We start from the raw sequence: 22658 nt of genomic DNA on the forward strand, positions 1-22658 counted from the left end.
TCTTCTCTGTCTGGGTTTTCAGCTCCCCGTTGGTCAGGTGCTGGATTCTAATGAGCCACAGAGCCAGGGGTGCCTCCACTGCAGGCCTGCTCCGGCTCTCCTGTCCCAAATCCTCCTCACCTGGCAGGTGTGGCTTCTAGGTCAGATCTTGTCTATAAGGTAGAGCACTGCCACGACATGTAGGAAGTTCCCACACTATTTGGTTGTGGTCCAACAGGGAATGATAGGAGGGGCTGTAACATCTAATCCTGTTCTCGCTGCTTCTTCCCCATTCTGGTTGACCCGTGTGTACTTATTGTTATGATTTGCTGTGCATCACTAGACAGGGAGTGGTATGCATTTTCTCTGTCACTATTTGTTTGCTTATAGACATTAAAACTGATGTTTGCTTAAGGCTGTAAAATAACATTTGCATTTATTGGGTGTGAAACTTTTCTATGCCATGGGCCTTTCTGCTGCTTTTCTCTCTCCCTTCCCCTGCCCCCTTTCCCATTCCATTTCTTTTCTTTCAACAAGAGTTCTTTTAGGTTACATGTCCCCAAGACTTGAATTTACCATCTGTACGATGGGCTTCATAGTACACCTCCTGTGGCTACCAGGCATGTTAACTGGGGAACACATCCAGCACCTTGCACACAGAAGCTGGACAATGAATGTTAGTTTTCCTTTTTCCTCTTTATTTCCCTGGGCACACTAGGCATGGATGTGCCTTAACTGATGGAGTCCTCTGGGCTCTGGGTGCCAATACCCTCTCAGGTGAGCTGAACAGGACCTTAGGAAGGGAGGGTCTGGATGCCCCAGTTGTGTTCTTTCAGTCATAAAGCATGATTCTGCAGGGCTCCATGTAAAATGGGTTGGACTTAAAGCTTCTTTCTGTGTGCCATAGGCTCTTCAGACAAAGATGCTATGGAAATAGGAGGCACTGTGATGTTACTAATTGGCAGCAACTTTCAATAGGACCACCCTGAACTGAAAATGATGCAAGTGTCCCCAGACGTGGCTGTGGCCCCTCACTCGTGTACTAAAGTGTGTACTCTGCCTTGGGCTATTAGGTCTCTCCAGCGGCTGACCCCTCTCTCAGCACTTTCTTTTTGTTGGGGCAAATTCCTGAAACAATCCTCCCAGCAGCTCATTTCCCTGAGCTGTAATACAGCAGAGGCACCAAGGGGCCCTGTGGTCAGGAATTATTGCCACAAGCAGGAAGTACTTAATGGTTTCCATTTACTTTGAGTTGGAAGAGGAAAGGCTGAACCTTCCTCACAATAGAGGCAGAAAATCAACATGGCTACACCAGTTCATTTTACCTTCAGGAGGGAAACCAGAGCTCCTACAGGGCAGCAAAGATGACATCTTGAAAGGCTCTGCCACCAACAGAACTAGGACAAGGGGGATTTATCACGTATGTCTTGAGTCAAAGTGATGTGTGAGCTTCTGTCCAGCTGGTGCAGCCAGGCTCATAACTAGCATGTGTGCAAGTCATTGTAGAGGGAGGCAGGAAACTACCGTCCCTGGTGAGCTCACTGCAAGCATCTTGTGCTGTTTTGTAAGTCAGACGCTCCTTGAAAAATTAACAGTATGGTAGAGAAGAAATACACAAGGATATGGAAGAATTGAATAATGTAATCGATCTCTTTTCATCCCTTGAAGAGGACTTATGCATCTCTTCTCTTACATTTGTAAAAATCTATCAGGTGTCCATCAAAAAGGAACACTTAGCAAGTTTAAAAGGTAGAGTTTCTAAAGACCAGAGTCTTGATTATAATCCAATATAAATTAGAAATAAGTAAGTCTGACCTCCCCTCAGCCCCACCCAAGTCTTGACTATTTAGAAATTAAACACACACTCCTAGATAATTATTGGATCTAAGAGGGAATCAAGAGGGAGATCATAAACTGTTTAGAAAGAAACTTTATACCAAACCTATATGCCATAGCAAAAGAAGTACCTGGAGGACAGTGTGTAACCTTAAATGTCTTCATTGTTAGAAAAGCAAGATGAAAAATAAAGATGATGATAAGCAATCATTTAGAAAAGCTTGGAAAAAGTGCAACAAACTAAACTGAAAGAAAATAGAAAGAGGGAAATGTGAACAAAAAGCTAAATTTAATGAAACAAAATAAGTGGGAAACATTAGAAAGGTGTATACATTTAAATGCCTGTTCTTGGGAAGGACTAAATATAGAGATTTTACCATATGAATGATCAGAGAGAAATGACTGAGCAAATACCATCATTTTCCCTTAATGAAATATTATGCAGCCATTTAATTGTTAGAAAAGCATTTGTAAGAGGGTTGAGTGAGATGCTTCTGTCAAGTGAAAAAAAAAATAAAAAATTGTATTATAATATGATTATAACTATGTAATACAATCTCCCATCCCTTTCCACCCCCAAGTTCTGAAGAGAGTTAAATCTGTAAAGAATACATCAAAGGTGGCAGTGGGAATGAAGTACTGACACATGCTGCTACACAGATGAATCTTGGAAACGTTGTGCTAAGTGAAAGAAGCCAGCCACAAAAGACCTCATAGGCAAATCTAGAGACAAGATAAATTAGTTGTTGCCTAGGGCTGGAGTGGTTGGGGGATTGGGGAATGATGGCTATGACATTTCTTTTTGGGGTGGTGGAAATGTTCTAAAATTGGTTTATGATAGCTGCACAACACTGGGATATACTAAAAAACATTGAATTGCATACTACAAGTGGTATGGAATGTGAATTATAGCTCAATTAAGCTGCTACCAAAAAAAATCACAGTGGTTGTCTTGGGGGATAGAAATATTGGTGATTTTTCTCTTGTCTTCCCACCCTCTTCTGTAATTTCCAGATTTCCAAGTTTTCCAGATAGAGTTCTGCATTACTTATATAATGGAAACATGTAATAAACTAAAAAAGGCTTTATACTAAGAATGTTAATAATCAGCCTTTTACCAGAAAAGGTAATGATGAAAAATCTGCTAGCTTGCCTCCTGAGAAGGGGAAGGGAGGTGACTCCTATATCCTAAAGTCTAGGGAGGTTGTCATGGGCTGCTGAAGGGTCAGTTGCTGTCACATACATAAAGTGCCGAAGGGCCATTCTCTTGCAGGTCATGGAAAATGTAACCACATTTGTTTGGGGCCTCTCAGGGGCAGGATTCCATCTCTGGGAAAAGTGGGGGTCTCGTGAAACCTGGGGATGGCTAGGAGGCACTGATTTCTAGAGAAGTATTCTAAAGGGTGTTGGGCTCTGCTGAGTGCTGAAGAGCAGGCTGTTACTTATATAACTTCCTGTAATTGCCCGGCCGTAGCTGCCCCTGAGAGCTGCCTCCCTGTCTTTGCTGAGCACAGGCCACACACCTTTCCCTCCTTGCAGCTGGTTTACCTTCTCCCTGGGCTTTGTGCATGGTCAGTCTTTTTTCACCAAAACTGAAATGCCATTTTAAACAGAAGACTCCTTCCTGTCTTTTGAAGATGGGAAATTCGTATGCTGGACAGCTGAAGACGACACGGTTTGAGGAGGTCTTGCACAATTCCATTGAGGCTTCCCTGCGGTCCAACAACCTGGTGCCCAGGCCCATCTTCTCCCAGCTGTACCTGGAGGCTGAGCAGCAGCTTGCCTCTCTAGAAGGTAAGAGATGCCTGTTTCTTTTGTGCATTTCTTTTATTCTGTGCAGTTAATGTTAGCAACAAAACTTGAAACTCTTTCTTCTTCTGCTCTGGATAGGAAATACTGAGTGCAGCAGAAAAGAAACAATAGAAAAAGAAAGTTGCACTGAAGTTCTTACTTGGCTAAAATTAAGTTTCAGCCATAAAGTTGTGAGGAATAAAATTGTTCATTGGATTAACAGAAAGGAAGATTAGACTGTTTTGAATTTGTTACTTTTACTGTTATTAGAAGGTTTGACATTTTCACTTGGATAAGTAAGAAATTTTAATGCTTCTGACTCTCAGCTATATATTTTTTCTCTTTGTCCATATCTTTGCAAAATAGTCTATGTAGTTTCTCTTTGTGATAGCAGGCACAAGAGCCCTCTAGAAAAAAACCAAGAGCAAACCCTTTGGAATTTAATATGTGCCGAGAATAAATAATCTTTAGGCACAGAGATGACTTTAAGGTTTACTTTATCCAGACAGTATAACGGTTGTATTTTTTAGAGCCGTGTATTTTCATGTTAAAAGTAACCCCACAGCAGTCCATAGTGTGAGACAGTGTTGGGAAAATATAGAAAAATGATCAGGGTCCCTCAGATGTTCAGAATCTTGCCGAGCATTTGATGTAAATATGCATGCGCTCCCAGGTGTTCCTTGGTTATTGTCTAATGTCATTGCGCATGTGCACCCAGGTGTCCTGGGTTATAACTTAATTATAAAGGACGAGTGGCTCTCATCCATGGCACTCCCCGTCCCCAGGGATGCCCCCAGTGGGATCACGGGGAGACCGCTAACTGCTGCTGGAGTACGGTACTATTGCTGCAAGCTGTTGCTGCCAGTGCCCCCAGGATGCCCTGAGAGGCCACTGCCACTGCTGCTTCTACTGCTACTGCTGAGGACTGAGCTCATGTCATCTGCCAATGGCTTCCGGGATCTTTCCCAATTACCTAGCATGGACCTGTGTGTGAGGGGTCCACACCTCCTGCATCTGGTGACCCAGCCTGGCACGTGAGGGGTCTGGTGACCCAGTATGTACAGTGGGTTTGAAGGGTCTGAGCCCTAGCCCTGACAATACAAACGGAAACTTAATATAACTAAAATAATGAAATGCCTTGGCTTTAGTTATGAAATGCCCAGCCATCCAATTAGCGTACCTATTGCCTCAACCCAACAACTGGCACAGTCGTGTAGCTTTACAGACAGCTACTGTTGTGGCAGTTCCTTTTGTAAGTTAATGTCTTTGATTTGATGTTACCTACAGACTTCACTTAGCTATTGAAGTGAAAAGGAGCTGTGTTTTAAAGCAAAAATTAACTAAAATTAAACAAGAAAGCATGCAGTTTGCCAGGTCTCATGCTCCATTGGTCTTGGTGCGTGTGAGTGTGACTGTGAGTTTGTGTTGAGTGTGTGTTTGTGGTGGATGGGTGCAAGGCTGGTGGGCTGGGGAGGGTTGCACATGAAGAAAAGCAGGCTCAGAGGTCTTCAAGGAGCCCTGCATGAGCTAATGTGATGTCTTATAGTTCCTTATTCTAACAGAGAAGCATTCCTGTGTCACTGTTTAAAATGTCTTTACCGAATTAACCTTACACATAGCACAGCTAAGGACCTAAAACAACTGGATCTGGGTCTGAGAGAAACTCCACTGTGGTCAAAACCATGAATTAGGAAAATTCTGGTATTCACATCAAAAGTGACAAAATTTTCTGGCATTGGAAATGTTACTGTGACATTGTTGGGAGCTGAGAAATAACTAGAGAATATTTTGTAGACTATGTTTTTAGCCAGCTGAAAGACTTTTCTGACTATTACGTGGTGGTCATCCTTAACTTCTTATAGTATTGAAAAGCTTTATTGTAATGATAAACTAATCATAGTAAAAATGATGATAACTCAGTAACTTAAATTTAGTAACAATGATGGTAACTTAGTACCTTTTGAATGGTACCTTAAATTCTGCAAAGTGCTTTTGTCTTCACCAGCAAGAGTAATTGAATCCCGTGATTTGGGAAGATGAAAGATTGGTTTGCTCAAAGTTTAGAAGGAGTGCCTGAGTAGCAGAGTGGTGTTCTTAGCTTTGGCAGCTCTGAGATGAAAGGGGACAGACAAGTGGTTAGGTAGGCTCGGGGCTGCTCACATGGGGGGAGAGAAAGGAGCAGAAAGCCCTTTGAGGATTCCTAATCAACTTTTCCTTCTGTTTAATGATCTTGAAGACTCTCTCTCCCTGCCTCTAATTGAGAGGCCTTGTCTCTAACATCCTGACTTCTCAGGGTGCTCTTATCTGCTGGGGGCATCTGGTGCTTGCTGGGGGCGTCTGGTGCTTGCTGGGGACAGCCTGAGGCTTGTACTTCTCCTTTCTTTGGTGTTGAAGGTGGAAGGTTCCCTGCCGGGGCCTTCACATTGATATGAAAACTGGAACAAGTGCTCGCTATGGTTTTCCTGTGTGTCCAGCAAACAGAATAGGGAAATCCTGTGCGATTTTGTTTTTCTAGTTCAGGGTGGGGCTGAGGGATTGGTGGGAGGGGGAGAGTCTTTTCGGTTTGCTAAATGTCCCCATAAACCAAGCACTGGGCTGGAGCCCCTGCTTCCTGCATCATAAAACTTGGCGCAGACAGGCTTGTACAGACCACCTCTTGTTTTGTCTGTCTGTCTGTCTCTCTCAGAGTCTCTTATCTTATTTGCTGGCTTTCCTCAGACAATAACATTAAAGATGATTTTTATGACCAGGGTACTGGTATACTAAACACTCCTTGGATCTGTTAACATTTTATGTATTTGCGAGGGTGATTTAGCAAGGGACCTTTGTTCTTTGAATTATGGCTCTTACCTACCACCTCCTCCTAGGGGAAAAACCTTTTATACATTATTATTATTATTTTTTTTTTTTAAAGAAAGACCAACAATACAAATGCCACCCGTATTTTGGGATAAATATTTATTAATTCAACAGGACACAGGTAAATTCCTGTAATCCACCCCCTCAGAAAGTCGTACAGCTTCTTCTCATGGAAAGAAACAAAACTGAACATCAGCGTTAAAGCTCATGGCCTCGTACTCCATGGAGTGAAGCTACGCTAGAGTCTCTGGGTGCCTGTTTTTGCTACGACCACCCTAAGCTGCGGCCCAGTTGGTTTTGTCTAATGCTGTTTTAGAGCTCTCATCCTGCCGGCGTCTGTGGTCAACATGTCTGGTTTGGTCTGCTCCTGGTGAGGAGCCTCCCTACGCTTGTTGAGGGCTGACCATCCCATTAAAGTCCCTGGAATGTCCTGAGGTGGACCTTTGACCTTTAATCTTGCTATTTTACTGACCGGATTTTCTTTGCCTTTCTGAGGCTTGAGACCCTCCTCTCTAATTTAATTCTTCCCGAGAGTCTGAATTCCTGTCCCTTTCGGCTTAGCAGCATGACATGCAGGAGTTCTCCCATATGCCCTTGGCTGCGAGGCTCGCTCGGACTTTGGGGACTGCTTGTTTTGGTTCTCCCAGGATTTTCCCTCCCCTTTTCACTGTGATAGTTGGTGTCCACACCCTCCCCTCTGAGGCCCTGGGGAACTGGCTCAGGGACGAGTGTGGATGGGCTGTGCCCTCCATGCAGGGACCTGTGCCACACTGCTGGTGCCTGGGGTGTGGGCAGGACTCTATACCTTCTGCTAAAACCACAGCGTGCCTGCATTTAATGGCAGGAAGAAAGCATCGGAAGAAGGCTTGGAAGTTTGTCTCCCCCACACTCCTGTGATCTTCTGGGGCAATCTTTTTAGTTTTCCCATCACCTCTGTGTCCTCTAGACATAGAAGGATTGAGATAGAGACGCCAGAAATTCTCGCTTCACTTCCTGCTGTGACCTGCCCAAGGTCATGGCCCCCCACTTGCTTGAAATGCTCAGTTTCCTCTGCCTCTGGTTGCACAGGCACCTTTAAAGTGGTGGCCACTGTGAAGTAATGTTCCCAGTACCCTGTACTGGTTAAATCACATGTAGAACATCCTGTGCAACTCTGAGGATCATAGTTTTCCACACAGACCGTTACAACTCAAAGTGACCTTAGGGTTTATCTGAATTAACCACCTCATTTTGAAGAGGCAGAATCTGATGCACAGAGAGGTTAAGTGACTTTCTTGTGGCCACACAGGCAGTGGTAGATCCCTGTACTGAAACAGGAATCGCCTGATTCCCAGTTCAGTCACCTTCTATTGCATGCGATTTCATCATCAACCTAAAAGCTACTGGATGGAAGGAGGGTGTTAGAGGTCAAGTAAGACAAGAGTAGGAGACATGATAACATAGACACTAGCAGAAAAGAGGAGACAGAGAAACAAAAAAAGAAGAAACAACGGAATCTTTGCCCTGTGTATTTAAGGGTGTTCATAACAACCCTGTACCATGAGGGAATCTGTGTCATTGACTGAATGACATTTAAAGATAGACACATTGAGAAAGATTTTTACCCAAAGTGTCTAAGTTAAAAGAAGTTGGAGGGTCCAAACTACAGTAACATTGTCATCCTCTCTCTCTCTCTCTGTCAGTGCTGGGTGAATGAGGTGTGGCCGAGTGTGCTTAGGCAGCGGGGCAGCTTTCCTGAGCACTGCCTCTCTACGAGGCATTTTGCCAGATGCCTGGAATACAGAGACGAGTGAGGGCAGAGACCTTGCCTCCGAAGAGCTGAGAGCCTGGGGGTGATGGCCAGAAGCTCACTTCTCTGCAGCGATAGAACTCATGCCCAGGGAGTGGGATTTCCATGGCCAATGCCAGGCTCTCCTGGCCAGTTCCACGTTTGCTATTCCTCCTGGAATACTATTTCATTTAAAGTTTTCTAAAGCCATAGCATGCCTGGCCCTGTTCTAGAATGTCCTGGGACGGCTATTTGTGTAAGCGTGACAAATTTGGTTGTGTTTGCATTTCTAGCAATGTATACACATGTTCTTCCTTTGGGGATAAATGATAACACACAGTGAAACAGCTCTCTTGCAGTCTGTAAGGGGTCATACTACTGACAGCTTGCATTCCACGTGCCGATGCTGCTGCTTAGCAGTTAGTTGAATGGCTGTGTCCCAATCATTAGCTTTCTTTGAGCCTCAGTTTCCTCATTTGTAGGATTGTCTACATGGTAGCTCCCACACATGGTAGCTCCCACACATATATTTCTGGAATGCCTACTATGCACACACTTTGTGCTCAGTCCTTATCAACCATTTATATACACACTAAACCGCTAGCGTGGGCACAGCTGTAGTGGATGGAAAAGAAGTGAACCTGAATTTGAAGTCATGCGGCCAGGCTGGGGCCATGACCTCGGATGCCTTGTCCAACCTGAGTGAACCTCAGCTTTTCTCTCTAGTAAAGAAGGATGATAATGCCCAACTTGCAGTGTGTTTGTGAGGACTAATTAATTATTAAATGGCAAGGACTTGCAGGGTTCTTACTAAACCATGAGTGGAGCTCCTTCCGGGTTAGTCCCATAGGTCCTGTGCCTTTGCTAAGCCTGAGGTTCCTCCAGGGCCCGGACAGCTGCTCTGTCTCAGATCATCACTCTTCTCTCCCACATCTAGGTGGAAGCCGAGCAGACAATGAGGAAGAGGAGGAGGAGGGAGAAGGAAGGCTGGAAGCAAGCGGTGCCCCAAATCCCTACCAGCTGCCACCTCTGCCTGAAGGGTGCTGCACCACTGATGGTAAGACGCTGCCCGTCCTGTGCCCCTGTGGTGTGAGCTGTGCCCATGGGCCCTGGCCTGCCCCCACAAGCCAGCAGCTTTGGAAATGCCACGCCCCAGGACACTGAGTCAGGCGTGCAGCCTCTCGGCCACTCTTTGGACAGCCTCAACTTTATGAATGGCTTGGAATCCAGAAACCCATTTTTCTGTGTTGGTTGTTTGAAAACTAGACTATATTTTCCTTACTCAGGCCTGCTTGTGCAGCATATTTAACTCAGAATTGATTAGTAGGAATAGTCTTGCACATCTATCAGCACTTTATTGTTAAATGAGCAGATATGCATTATCTCAGGAACTCTGTACAACCAGTAATGTTATTCCCATTTTGCTGTTGAGGAACTGAGGCCCATAGATGCTGGGTGGGGTGGTAGCTTAGTCCAGTGACTGTTAGTAAGCTCATCTGTCCTGTTGTCATACCAGTCAAGGGGTGATTAAATTAAACAGTAATTAATTATTGAGTTCTTACTCTGGAAATATGAGAGCTCCTGGTTTAATTGGGAGCACGGTAGGGAAGCAGACCCTTCTCACACAGTGTAAGTGCTGGGGTGGGGCAAGCAGAGGAAAGGGTGCACTGGAGCAGAGGAGAGGCTTCTGACATAGGTAGGGAGTTTCAGGAAGGCTACCTGGAGGAGGTGGCACTTTATTTGGGTTTTGGAGGATTAGTAGGAGTTGAGAGACTGTGATGGCGTTGGGGGAAGCTGGGCAATCCCAGATAGAAGAAACAGCATGTGCAAAGGCTTTGAGGGGGCGAAAATGTAGCCTGTTTGGGGAACTACTAGCAGTTTCTTTATGTAGGGGCCTGAGAGGTGGCAGGGCTGGGCTTGGAGAAGTGATCAGACTGGTTGTGGGGGCTCCATGTGCCCAGCTGGGAGCCTGGACCCTGAATGTGATGGCCAGCAGGGGAGGGACTCAGCCCACACTGGGGCTGCTCTTGCAGGACACAGTGGCTCTTCATGGGGTAGGGGCCAAGTGCTAAAAAGGCCACTGAATTAAGTGAGCCTTATTGACACCCCTCATTCTTGACATTTGCTTATTTCTCATCCATGTAAAATGCAGCATGTAAAAAATGTCGGATTACTCTCATTTACTTATGGACTTATCTTGCATACATTTTAATTTCCTTAATATTTTTTTTCTGTTGAGCTTCATTTGCACATTAATGTGTATTATACGATGACACCTATCAACAAATAGTTAACAAGTGATCAGTGTCATGAACAACTATGATTATAATTTTATGTCAGCATTTATTTTGAAGCCAATCACACCCAGAGGTACAGGTTGTTCCTGATAAGACCCAGACCGTTTCCACTCTTTGCCCTGTGACCCCTGGCTCTGGGAGGTCCCTGGTGTGAGCCCTGTCCTCCCCTCCTAGGGTTCTGCCAGGTCGGGAAGGACCTGCGCCTCGTCTCCATTTGCAATGAGCCCATTGAAGTTCCTGCGGGCTTTCTCCTGGTGGGGGCCAAGGCCCCCAGCCTGCCAGACCACCTCCTGGTGTGTGCTGTTGACAAGAGATTCCTGCCGGATGACAACGGCCACAATGCTCTTCTTGGTGAGTTCCTCTTTTGCCCTTCTCTGCGGCTCCATCTGCATGTGGTGGGGCAGGGACAGGGGAGGCCTTAGCTGGTGGTGGAAGTGGCAGAGAGGCCACCTTTGGGACCTCTTCAGCGGGACACACGACCCTGTTTATGTTTTTTGGTAGACAGTTTCTTTGTAGACTGGAATGCCAATGAGATTTATTTTGAAACACAACCACCTCTGTATAGAAAGCCCTTCATTTAGTATTAATTTTTTCATATATTTATTTCTCAATCCTTTCTAAGTGCCTACCTGTGTCAGGAGTGGGTTACAAACTCTGTCTTAGGCACTCTTGATGTGAGGCCAGGAGAACAGGGCTGAGTGTGTGTTCCGGAATGTTTATGTCCTGAATGACCTCCAAGCCCTTATGTCATCCTGCCCTTTGGTTCACTGATCTGCTCTCAAAAGGTGGTCATTATTATCCCAGTTTTACAAGTGGGCTTGGACCTGTTCAAAACTTGCCCAGGGCACATGAGGAAAGAAGACAGAGCCAGGATCCAAACTCAAGTCTTCCTGGGTCCAAATTCTACCCTTTAAGTACCGTACCACATGATGTAACGTTGTGGTCAAAGTCCAGAAGGGAGAGCCGTGGCTTTCCCTTCCAGCCATTGGAACCTTTGATCTTTTGAACAACCGCCGACCCTCTAGGGCCCCAACTTCAGTGGAGAGTTGAGGCCGAGCCTCGCCAAACCTGGCTCCCATTTGTTCAGATGACATTATTGAGCACTTACTATGTGCCAGGTCCCCAGTCATACACTCCCCTGTTGCGGAGCAAAATCCAGGGAGATCTGAGGTTTGGACTGACAGCCCAGAGATCTGGGTTCCAGTCTTGCATCTGACCACTGGTCTCTGATGGCCCTCTGGGCCTCGGTGTACTCATACATGAAGTGGGGGGGGGGGGTGATTTCCACATATGCAGTCAGCCCTGCTGCAGTCTGTTCTGTTCAATGACTTTGGGTCTGGCCCTTTCACCTGGCCTGGTGTCTCCTTTGGTGGAGCACTGGGCAGGTGGAAGGAACGGTAGTGATCTTTTTCAGATGTAGCCTCAGGAACAATCTTCATTGTAGGATTGAGTTTGATTGTGAGAATTTATGGAAAGAGGAGAGAGTGGGGATTGCCCCAGCAAAGAAAATGAAATGGGTCCTAGCAGAAGGGCAGTGAGGGGACATGTCTGTGTGTAAATCCGAAACCAGGCAGGGGCATGCTCACTGGAGGGACAGCACAGCTCTGGGACAGTGACGAGGAAGAGAAGCAGTTTTAGCCAAACCTCTCTTTAGGCAGGTCCCTGGTAACTGTAACTAGTTCTTTAAAACAAGAATAATCCCAGAAAATTCTCTCTCCTGAAGAAGCTGATGGAATCATTCAATCTCAGATGGAATTTGCTTACCAAGGCTGCCCAGGATAAAAATGCGCTGGAGAAGACTGCCTGATGGCTGTGTTAGCGTTTGATCTGGCAATAGCTGGGGATTTGGCTGAATCGCATCACTTTGTGTCTGTAAAGGAATTGAGAGGGTAGTGAGTCAAGGAGGTTCTGCCTTCTGACCTGCAGAGATGAGAATCTTTCAGTTCCGTTGCCACCAGCCCGTGACAGCGCCAGCTAATTGGGTGGTGGTAGAGTGCAGAGGAAGTAGGAGCTTTGTTAATTGCCCACCAAAAAGCCACCTGAAATGGGTAACAAGTGCTGATTGGTAATAACCCTCGCTTTCTTCTTTTAAAATAACTTTATGCTCTCAGCTTGCACACTTAACACTGTTTGGGTTTCCTGCAATTAATCCTAATGGCTGCATAGGACAAGGGGGTCTCTGCGTCCCTGCAGTGGTCGGGTTCAGCGCTTTTTAGTGATCTATAAAATAGAGGCTGTGAAATACCTTGGGGGCAAGCAAAGGCTTTAGGAATTCTCTTTAGGGACTCGGAATCAACTGAGGAATTTTATCTGAGAAAGCTGAAAGATAAAAATCTTGGTGTTTCAGTTTTTGGCCAGTAATTCATTTAAATTGGCTGATGGCTAGGATGTAAGAGAAGAAAACATATCTTGCTAGAATGTTCACTTCTTAGATGGGAGTAAATGAGTCTTTTGTTCATTCAGCAGGCAAATAATTCAGCAAGCATTTACCAAATGTATAACCCCAAACTAAAGGCTGGTCATTTGGTGATACCCAGGGCCCCAAAGCCAAGTCGGACCCAGCCCTTCCCTGGGGAGCTCACCATCTGGTGAAACACAGGTAAACAGAGAATCCATCCGGAGGGCCACAAAACGACCATGTCAGTACATCTTACTAGAGATTTTTGTGCAACATGCTACGGCAGAAGTTTTAAAGTGTTGGGATACTGAAGGGCCTAGACTCAGTGATGGGAGAGTTGTCTCAGAGGATGTGGAATGTGAGTTGGGCCCTGAAAAATGAGTGGATTTTTGCCTGTTGGAGAATAACAGGCGACTACAGCAGCAGCAACTAACCACTCATGGCAGCTCATGTTTATTGACCACTTGCCATGTTCTAAGTTAGTTAAAAGCCCAGCGCAGTGTGTACGCTATTACCTAGTGTTCACGTATGAAGAAATGAAGGCACGGAGAGGTTGACTTGCACAAGGTCACCCATCCTGTAACTGGTGGCCCTGAATCTGGACCCAGATGAGGAAGGGCGTCACAGGCAGCAGGAACCACGTGTACAAAAGAGCTGGGCACGCAGGAGACATGGCGAGAACTGCCTGTGGCTGGAGCTGGACTCGAGGGCGGAGGCTGAAGCAAGGCTGGTGGTCCTGCTGGGAGAAGGACCTCTTGTGGTCCCGCCTCTGTGGTAACCAGGAAGCCATCTTCAAACTGCAGAGTTAGCGAGAAGAGTGGGATAGTATCGTGTTTCTATGCTTCGTCTTGACATTTACCAACTCACCACCAATCTTGTTTTATTTATAACTCCCACTTCTTCTCCCCCTCCAGGATTATTCTTTAGCAAATCCCAGGCATTGTGTTATTTCATCTGTAAATATTTCAGTGTATATCTCTAAAAGATAAGGGCTTTTCGTTGGAAATCCGATACCATTATCATATCTAAAAAATTTAACAACAGTTCTTTAATATTATCAAATACCCAGTATGTTCAAATTTTACCTTTCTGTTTTCCCCTCTGTTGGATTATCTGAACCAAGATCCAAACAATCTCCTCCCAAACCATTTGATTATATGTCTCTTAAGTCTTAATCTATAGGTCCTTCCTCCCTAGTTTTCCCTTACAATTTGTATTATTAAGAAACATTGGGAGTGTTAAGGTGATTACCATGTTTTAATTTGTTTCAGAAAGGTATCTTGGAGATCACACACATAACTGATTTTTCTAAAAAGGGAGAAACTGAGGTAGGGGAACTAATTATAAGCTTATTGCAGGGTTGCGGATAACTGCACTGGCCTGACAGTTACGAGTTTCAAACCCTCCAACATTGTACTGTTTTCTGCCCCCGAGTTCATCCCATCTCTGTGCACACCACCTCTGCCCCAGGTCCCACCCCATCTGGAATCCTGATACGGCTCCTACATTCTCTTGACCCAAGTATGTCATTTCTACACTTCAGTAAGGATTTGGCCAAAATATCAAGGCGAGGCCTGTAGACCTATTTTTTTTTCTCACTTGTTGTTAGGCTGTATTTACTGCCACAAATAGGGGAGTGACAGGAATAGCAGAAATCCAAAAACTAAAAAAGGAGAAATTGTCTAAATCCCACCACGCAAAAATGAACATCTGGTTTTATTTTGCCCATTATCTTTTCCATTCACCATCCAGGTAGGGATTGAAGGTAATTTTTATAAGCTGTTAATCACAGCATAGATATAGTGCTGGGTTCTGTTTATTCACTTAATGAGCTGAAGTGAGTCAGAGATGATCCCATTGTTGTTCCAAGTCACCATTCGTTTCTAGGGCCTGGGAGGTTGGCCCTTAGCTTGCCAGGTGTAGCCCATGCCCACCTAGGATGGACTGTTACTGGAAAGGGGCAGAGAGGCACTGTTGAGGAACTACCTTTTCTTCAAGGCCCAATTTAAATCCTTCTTGCCGGGACGTCTTCCTGGAATTGCCTTCCTGGATTACTCCTGTTGCTTTCCGCATTCTTCCCCTAGCGCATTGTACCAGAAAAGCAAGCCCCGGCTTAGCAGGGAGGTGCCTCCTCTCTTGGAGCTACAGGTTTTCCATCTGTGAAGGGAGATAATGATATTTATTTGTTCTATCTGAGTGCTGAGTTGAGGCTATGCCAGCCTGGGTACACATTCTAAAGTGCTGCCCGCATTGGAAGAACTGCAGTTGGTATTCCTGGTACTTCTGGTTAGATAGATATTGCCTCAATAATGGAGTCGTTCAGTTTTCTCTGTCTCTTTCTCCTGTCAGGGGCCATGTATTTCTTTTCTTTTCTTTTTTTTTTTTAATCTCTGTCTTCCTTAGAGCACCTGGTTTAATTCCTAGCACCTGGTTCTTTAAATGAGTGCTTCATTGCTCAAAACGTATTTGTGCTTAATACTCATCAGATTAGCATTTTTTTTCATGGATGATTGACAGGGCCGAGTGACCGCCTGCCCTGGACACTTTCTGAGGGTCCACAGTCCTGGGAAAGCACAGGGGCGAGTCGGCGGGCCTGGAGGGCTGGTTGGTGGCCACTCATGTCTCATGCAGTGGCTGTGGCTCAAGAAGGAAAGGGAAGGTGCCTGTGGGCTTCCAGAACCATTCCTGAGGGTTGGGGGGTGGGGGCAAATATAAACCTGGGCCGCCTCCAGCCTGCTGTAAGCCGTGTGCTCAGAGACCACCGAGTCCGAAGGAAGCTACCTGTGGAAGATTCCAGGAGAATCGTGTGACTTTGGTTCTGGGAGGAAGCACAGGCCCATTTTGTCCAAGCCTCCCCTTTTGTGGTTGAGAAATGGAAACTCAGAGAATGGAGCCAGTTGCCCCATGTGTCAGGGTGCTGTGAGCTGCTGTGTTGTTGCTTTTCTGTGGGCAGACTTGAGTCCCTGACTGCACGCTCCTCCCTAACAGCCTTGTTGGAGAGAGGAAGGGGAAGGACGCCTCACCCAGCACCTGTGGTGTGATATAGCGGGCACTTGACCCCCGCAGTGCTCCTACAGAAGGGACTTTGTGGGGTGATGGCTTATCAGAGTGGTTCAAATCCCACCTCCAACACTTCCCACCCTGTACCCAAGGATGAGTTATTTCCTCTCTCTCTGCCTCGATCTGCTCATCTGTCAACTAGGGATACTGCCACAGATTGTTTTGTAGGGCTCCATGAGGTTTAAATGGGAACGTTTATAATGCAAAGTGCTTGATGCAGTGCCTGGCATGTGCTAGGCGTGCAGTGAATGCTGGCTGTTGTCATCTTTCTTACAGATGAGGAAAGCACAGCTCAGGGCTATTACCAACCTGCCCAAAGTCACATAACTCGTGAGTCAGGATTTGCACCCAGGCCCCTCTGACTTCTGAGTTTGTCCACGCTGCATTGCAGAGGAGGGAGGGAGTGGACAGAAGAGGAGCCTGGCTGGTGGCTAGCACCTGCAGGTGTCCATTCGGATGTGCTTGTTAAGCAGATGCTATCAGCAGCCGCTCACCTATGCCTGCAGCAGAATCACATGGTGCAGCTATGTGTGGTCATGAGATTCATCTTTATGGACTATTTCCTGTGGTGCAGTACAGTGAAGGAGTAATTTGTCTCAACTCTGGATATCTGTGTCCGGTGGGAATTTGAGGTTTCAGGCTGGATCCCAGGCTTTCTAGGCCCATCTAAAGAGATTTTTATAGACTTCCAAGTCCTAATGTAGATTTCTGAAGAGAGTGGCTCATTATTTTACTCTTTTTTGTGAAAACTTATTGTCTTTCAAACAATTTCTTGAAGAGTTAGAATTACCTCAAATGGTTAGCTGGGGTGCTTTAAACCATATCCCCTGTCTTCCGGGGCTGGTTGAGAAGCCACCTGGTTTTCTCAGTTGGCCCCTGAGGCCCATCTCTCCAGAATCACCTCTCAGAAGAGTAGCTGCATCTCCTGATCAGAAAGTGTTTGTCAAAGCAGCAATGCAGTTTGCTCGTTGGCTCCCTGAATGTTTACTGTGCCAGCAAGACTGAGGGTGTCTGCTTTCATTTCTGAATGACAAAGAGGAGGTCCTTATTGTCTGTGGTTCCTGTTCCTGCTGAACATAGCTTCCAAAACAGAGTGATGGTCTCCAGCCCACATTTCTCTCGGGACAAATGTCTGTAATCTGTTTAGCTGTTTCTGGAAAGGGATGGTGGCACTGGTCTTAGCAAATTGCTCTTAGCATCCTTGGTGTTGCAGTTCTGTTCACCATCTTTCCTACACTTAGGCTTAGAATCCCTTCCAGGGAGCTCTGAAGGTTTCTCAGGGCCTGATTCTTAGATGGCAGTTGAGCTGTGTTTACCTCAGGGTTATAGGGTGGAGATGAATGAATAAATAAAATCATTAGGTTATTACTTTGGACTGTATGCAGAAACCCTGAAATGTTCCCACCTGTAGTTATCCTGTTTCTTCTCTTCTTCCTCCCTCCTGATATTTACCAACTGCCCTCCATGTGCTGGGTGTCATTCTGGACCCTATGTACACAAATGTCACTCGAATGTGCGGTTGCACCATGAGCTTAGCCCTTTGGAAGGATAGGGCTAATTATGGGGGAAAATACATGAATTTCAATAACTAACACTGAACACGAAGTTCAAGGGCCACCTGAGTAATATAAGGAGTGTAGGAGCCTGGAGAGAAGTGTGAGCTGGCTCTTTGGATCAGGGAAGGCTCTGGAAGAGTGAGCATTGGAGCAGGCATCGAGTGACAGCTGGATGTGGACACGTGCAGGTGGGGTGTACGGAGGAAAAGGTGAGCCTGGGAATGGCTGGGCGTGAGAGGCAGGGTAGTCCAGCTGGGAAGTGGGCCAGTCAGAGTGAGGGACAGGAAGAGCAGCTGGAGATGAGGTCTGGAGTGTTGGGGTGGCCTCGGATGCTGTGCTGGCAGGTCTGCACTTCATTCTCATGCTGCAATCGAATGCCACACGTTCTATATCTGTGACTCTGCGCAGTTAAGCTCTCTGGTTTCACAAAAGGAAGGTTTGCTCTTGGATTGACTGTTGTGTCAATGAAGCCGAGGGGCCTGTGTGGAGAACAATGAATGTCCCTGACTCTCTGTGCATGGTAGTGCCTGCCTGTCCCATAAGAAACAAGTAAATACAGAGGACAGCATTTGGCATTTCTTTGGTACCATATGTATTTGTGCTGATAAAGAGGGAACAGGATTGTGAAAGGTTAAATTACCCTGTAACTGTCCTATGGCAAGGACAAGAGATTTGTGTTTATTTCTAAGGCCTTCTAAGGAATATTAGCTTTCCTAAGAATAAAATAGAGCAGAGACTCCAATAGGCTTCAATAATGTAGTGTCTTATTCTTCTGGGGAGATATTTTTAACCTTCACTAACTGGAGTTATTTTGAACAACAGTTAGAGACCTCAGGGATACTGTATCCAAGAGCAGGGCTCATGCACAGAGCCCAAAGTGACCTTTGTAGACTTGTCAGCCAGAGAATATGATAAAATAAATTAGTCTCAGTTCAGGGTCTCTCCTGCCAAAGGACCTTGGACCTGTAGAAACCAGACATACCAGTGGGTGAAGCAAGGTCTTCTTGAGACAGTTTAAATGAGAACAGTGGCCAGATAGAGAAGGTACCCACGTTTCTTTTGTATTAACCACCGCTTCTAATGAGTATAGTTCAAATAGGCTTTACAAGTTATAAAGGTCTTTTCAAGCACATTCTCTGGATTTTAATAGTTCATGTGAGGGGGTTTTGTCATTGCCACTGCATGTGTAGCCTTCCCAGAGCCTCACGGCTGTTGGAAGCCTCCATCAGCTCTCAGAAAGGCCCAGTCCAGCCTTGGGCAGGAGGATGCAGACCCTGAGACAGCCACATTCCAGCAGAGTTATCTCCAGCCCGCTGGCTGATGAACCACAGAATTCACTTGCCCGTGTCCTGGCATGCATTGTGGAGCACTCTTGTTGTCTTTTCAGCAACTCACGGAATCAGCTTGACTCCAGGATGGAATTTTGGATTCCAGTGTAGCCAGCCTCACTGGTCTTGTTGCTCTGAGATTCCATAACTGGCCATGCCAAAAGAAATGGGAGCCTATCAAATCATTATGGGTACTTGATCAGTGTGGACAGTTGAATAGGATAGCTCTTGTCCTGCAAGTTTGCTTTATATATAGATGGTTGAGTATGCCCCTGAGCAGGTTAAATCTTCCAATCTTGGGGCCTGGGCCCATCTCTATGACTAAGTCTTCTTGGTCCTTCTCCTGTTTGAGTTGAGACTGTCTTGACCCCTGGAATAGTCTAAGATGATGAGGACCGTTGCCTTGCAGAATTTTCTGGTTGGTGGTACTGGACATGAATGTTCAGAGTTTCAGAGAACTATTTATTACTTGGAATGGATTTTAGAGGTGAGTTGGAGATGTTTATGGTTTGTTTTCTTCTCTAGGTTTCTCTGGGAATTGTGTTGGCTGTGGAAAGAAAGGCTTCTGTTACTTCACAGAATTCTCCAATCATATAAATCTGAAACTGAGCACCCAGCCCAAGAAGCAGAAACACTTGAAGTATTACCTGGTCCGTAATGCACAAGGAACTCTAACCAAAGGACCTTTGATTTGTTGGAAAGGCTCAGGTGAGGACTTTGGCTCTGGAGGGGTTGTGCGGATGCTGGGATTGTTCCCTCAGTGGGCCACTGTGACAGACCATTCTGTAGCACATGGATCGCAGACAAGGGCCAGGCATGTGAAACTGAGCACACTTCTTTGCATTGCAGGTGCCTAAGTAGTTTATAGTGACCAATTCTATGGAACATTTCAAAGTTGACAGAGGGCCACATTGTGCTCTGTCCCCTTGTGGCAAGTATTTGGGGCACAGAATCACTAGGGTGATTTTTGTCCCCAGGGAACATTTGGCAATTTCTGGGGACATTTTTGATCATCATGACGAGGGTGCTACTGGCCTGTAGGGGCAGGGGCCAGGGCTGCTGCTAAACATCCTGCAGTGCACAGGACAGCCCCCAGCACAAAGAATCCTGAATTGTGCAAAATGTTAGTGGTGCCAAGGCTGAGAAACCTTGATTTAGAGACTGTTAACTGTGACCAGAAAGACCAGCTTCCACCACTGTCCTTGAAGAGGTGGCTTGGCTCCACTCCGGCCCTTGCTTGTCTCCCCTGTCTCTATTACGGCCATAATCAGCTATGGATGCAGATTTTCTGCCTGGGTTGGGGGTAGCAAGTCCTGGAAGGGACTCTTCAGTGAGGTGGCAAGAAGGGCTGTCCCTTTGTCCCTCCCTTGTCATGTATGCTCATGTCTGGTCTTCTGGAATCTCACAGGCAGGCTCTGTGGGTAGAAGAAAGAGGCTTCAGGAGTGGATGTCTCTGGGCATTCCTCCCTCCCTCTCCCGTCCTACTCCTCCTTCCCTCTTCTTCTCTTCCTTTAGTCAGTGTTTCCTGAGCTCGTACTATGTGCCAGGCACCTCATCAGTTTGATATGAGGACTTACAAGAATGCAGTAGATGTAAGAACCAAGCAGGACTTACAGAATGCAGGAAGGTATCAGTTGTTCCTTCTAGGAATGAGCTGTGCTTTCCTTGGGTTCTAAGAGCAGTGACTGGTGACTTGTTTGTACAATGTGACTTTCTCTTTCTACCCACTGCTCACTGTTGCTCCACCCCCAACAATCAGAGCTGCCCCTTGGCGTGGATCTGGGGCGGAGGGTAGTAGCTCTCCCGCCCTGGCCACACACAAGCAAAGACTCGTGTGGTGGTGGTACCTTTTATGGTTGTCTGCACATCTCATGCTCCTGTAGGACAAGTTCTAGTCCAGGAAATGGTTTTGTAACAGTGGAGAGGAGCGACTTGGTTGTCACATGTGCATCTTGCCCCTTAGAGTTCAGAGGCCGGCAAGCGTCCCCCGGTGCTTCTTCCAGTCCCCTCTTTCCGTCCCTGGAGAGCTTGGGACCCCCGGCGGCCATCCCCAGTGAGCCTGTGCCTGCGACGAACCCTGGCCTTCTGATGGGAGCCCAGCAGGCAGGTGAGGTGACAGAGAAGCACCAGGGGTGCTGCACCCCAGAGCTGGCGTGTCTCCAGCACGTCTGGTTGATGATACAGTCTCCAAAATAAAGGGCATGCTGTGTTGTCTTTTTCTGCTACTGCTTCACATTTCGTCTTGAATTTGGTTTCGTTTTCAACAAAGAATGCTGTGCTTTCCATTTGGAAAGCTTTTCTGCATCCCTGTTTGACACATAACGTGATCCCCTTGACTGTGGGATCCCGCTGCAACCCCCCGTTTGTAGTATAGGACTTACTACACAACAGACACTAAGTCAGTGTTTGAAGGGGATCGTGGAAGGGACAGAGAGAACGAGCCTGCTGCCCTTCAGCGTGTGCTCAGTGGGCCCAGCTCCACGTATACACCATGCGGGCTGCCTTAGGTTTCTCCACTATCTTCACGGGGAAGTGGAGGCCCATGGAGGCTGAGTGCTTGCTGAGGACTTCACGGGCAAGAGGAGACAGAGGCAAGACTCTACACCCGCTGCTTCTGATTCCCATGCCTGGTATTTGGCCATGCTGAGCAGGCCTGCTAAGCATGATAGTTGTTATTGCAGTAGATACTAGCCCTCTCAAGGACTCTGGAAGGTTGGTGGTGGTTTTCATTCCTCCCACCCAGAGGGTCTGTGGAGGCGCATTGGCCCTGAGGGGAGCTGGTGCCCTTGCACGTGCTGGCGTGTCCTTCCCCAGGGCTGGGGATGCGCTCTCCTCCAGGGGCACCAAGCCCCCTTCCACATGGCGTCTGCTCTGGTCTTCACTGCCTCATCGTGCCCAGGCCCTGCTGTTTTTGCCGCTGGTGCAGCTGGGTGTAAGTTCCGGCACTGTCACCTTCTAGCTGAGTGATTCAGGGCAACTCACTTAAACTATTTGAACCTCTGTTTCCTCATCTGTGAAGTTGGGGAAAATCTTTTCAGTCTAATTTGCAGGGCGATCATAGGAAGGAGATAAGATTATGGTAATAGCAAATACACGGTGCTTGCCAGACCAGGCCCCGTTCTATGCACTTGACATCTGCCAACCCATATTGTTTTCACAAGGCCTCTGTGCGTTGCTACTATTATCACTCCCATTTTATGGATGAGAACATTGAGGCAGGGGAGAGTAAGTGAGTGTCCAAGGCTACACAGCTAGGCAGTGATGGAATAGGGTTCAAACCTGACAGCTTTCCCAGCTATGTTTTGATACAAACCTGAACTCTGGAGGGTGAAAGAGTAGAAGGCAGCAGTTTCAGGAGTGGTCCCAGAATTCAGGAAGCCCCCGGTCCCTCTTTAACCCAGGCTATGCCCATTGAGGTGTGAGCAGGAGTGTGCATGTGTGTACGTGTTCCAGTGTGTGCATGTTTATGTGTATGTTTGTACACACTTGTTTGTGCACATGTGCGTGTGTATGTGTGAGTCAGGAATGTGTGCATGCATGTGTGTTTGTGCATGTGTGTGTATGTATGAGCATACATTTGTGCACGTGCATATGTACATGCGAGCAGTATATGTGTGCATGTATACACGTATGTGAGCATGTGCATGTTTGTGCCCATGTGCATATGTATGTACAAGCATGAATACGTATGTGTGTATATGTACGTGTGCACGTGTGCACACATGCATGTGTATGCTTGTGCACATGTATGTACAAGCATGAATATGTATGTGTGTATATGTATGC

The 22658-nt window shown here is 46.5% G+C and overlaps 1 protein-coding gene across 1 annotated transcript in view; it reads left to right on the forward strand.

Moving 5' to 3' along the window:
- The window catches only part of GREB1 (growth regulating estrogen receptor binding 1), a 141586-nt gene that overhangs the window by 66937 nt on the left and 51991 nt on the right, over positions 1-22658 (forward strand). The window contains exons 2-6 of the mRNA XM_063078617.1: positions 3453-3609; positions 9171-9290; positions 10705-10881; positions 19398-19580; positions 20836-20979. Of these exons, the coding sequence (XP_062934687.1) occupies positions 3453-3609; positions 9171-9290; positions 10705-10881; positions 19398-19580; positions 20836-20979 (781 nt within the window). The remainder of the gene's footprint in view (positions 1-3452; positions 3610-9170; positions 9291-10704; positions 10882-19397; positions 19581-20835; positions 20980-22658) is intronic.

Source organism: Cynocephalus volans, chromosome 14 (genome assembly GCF_027409185.1).
Source record: "Cynocephalus volans isolate mCynVol1 chromosome 14, mCynVol1.pri, whole genome shotgun sequence".
In the NCBI taxonomy this organism is placed as follows: domain Eukaryota; kingdom Metazoa; phylum Chordata; class Mammalia; order Dermoptera; family Cynocephalidae; genus Cynocephalus; species Cynocephalus volans.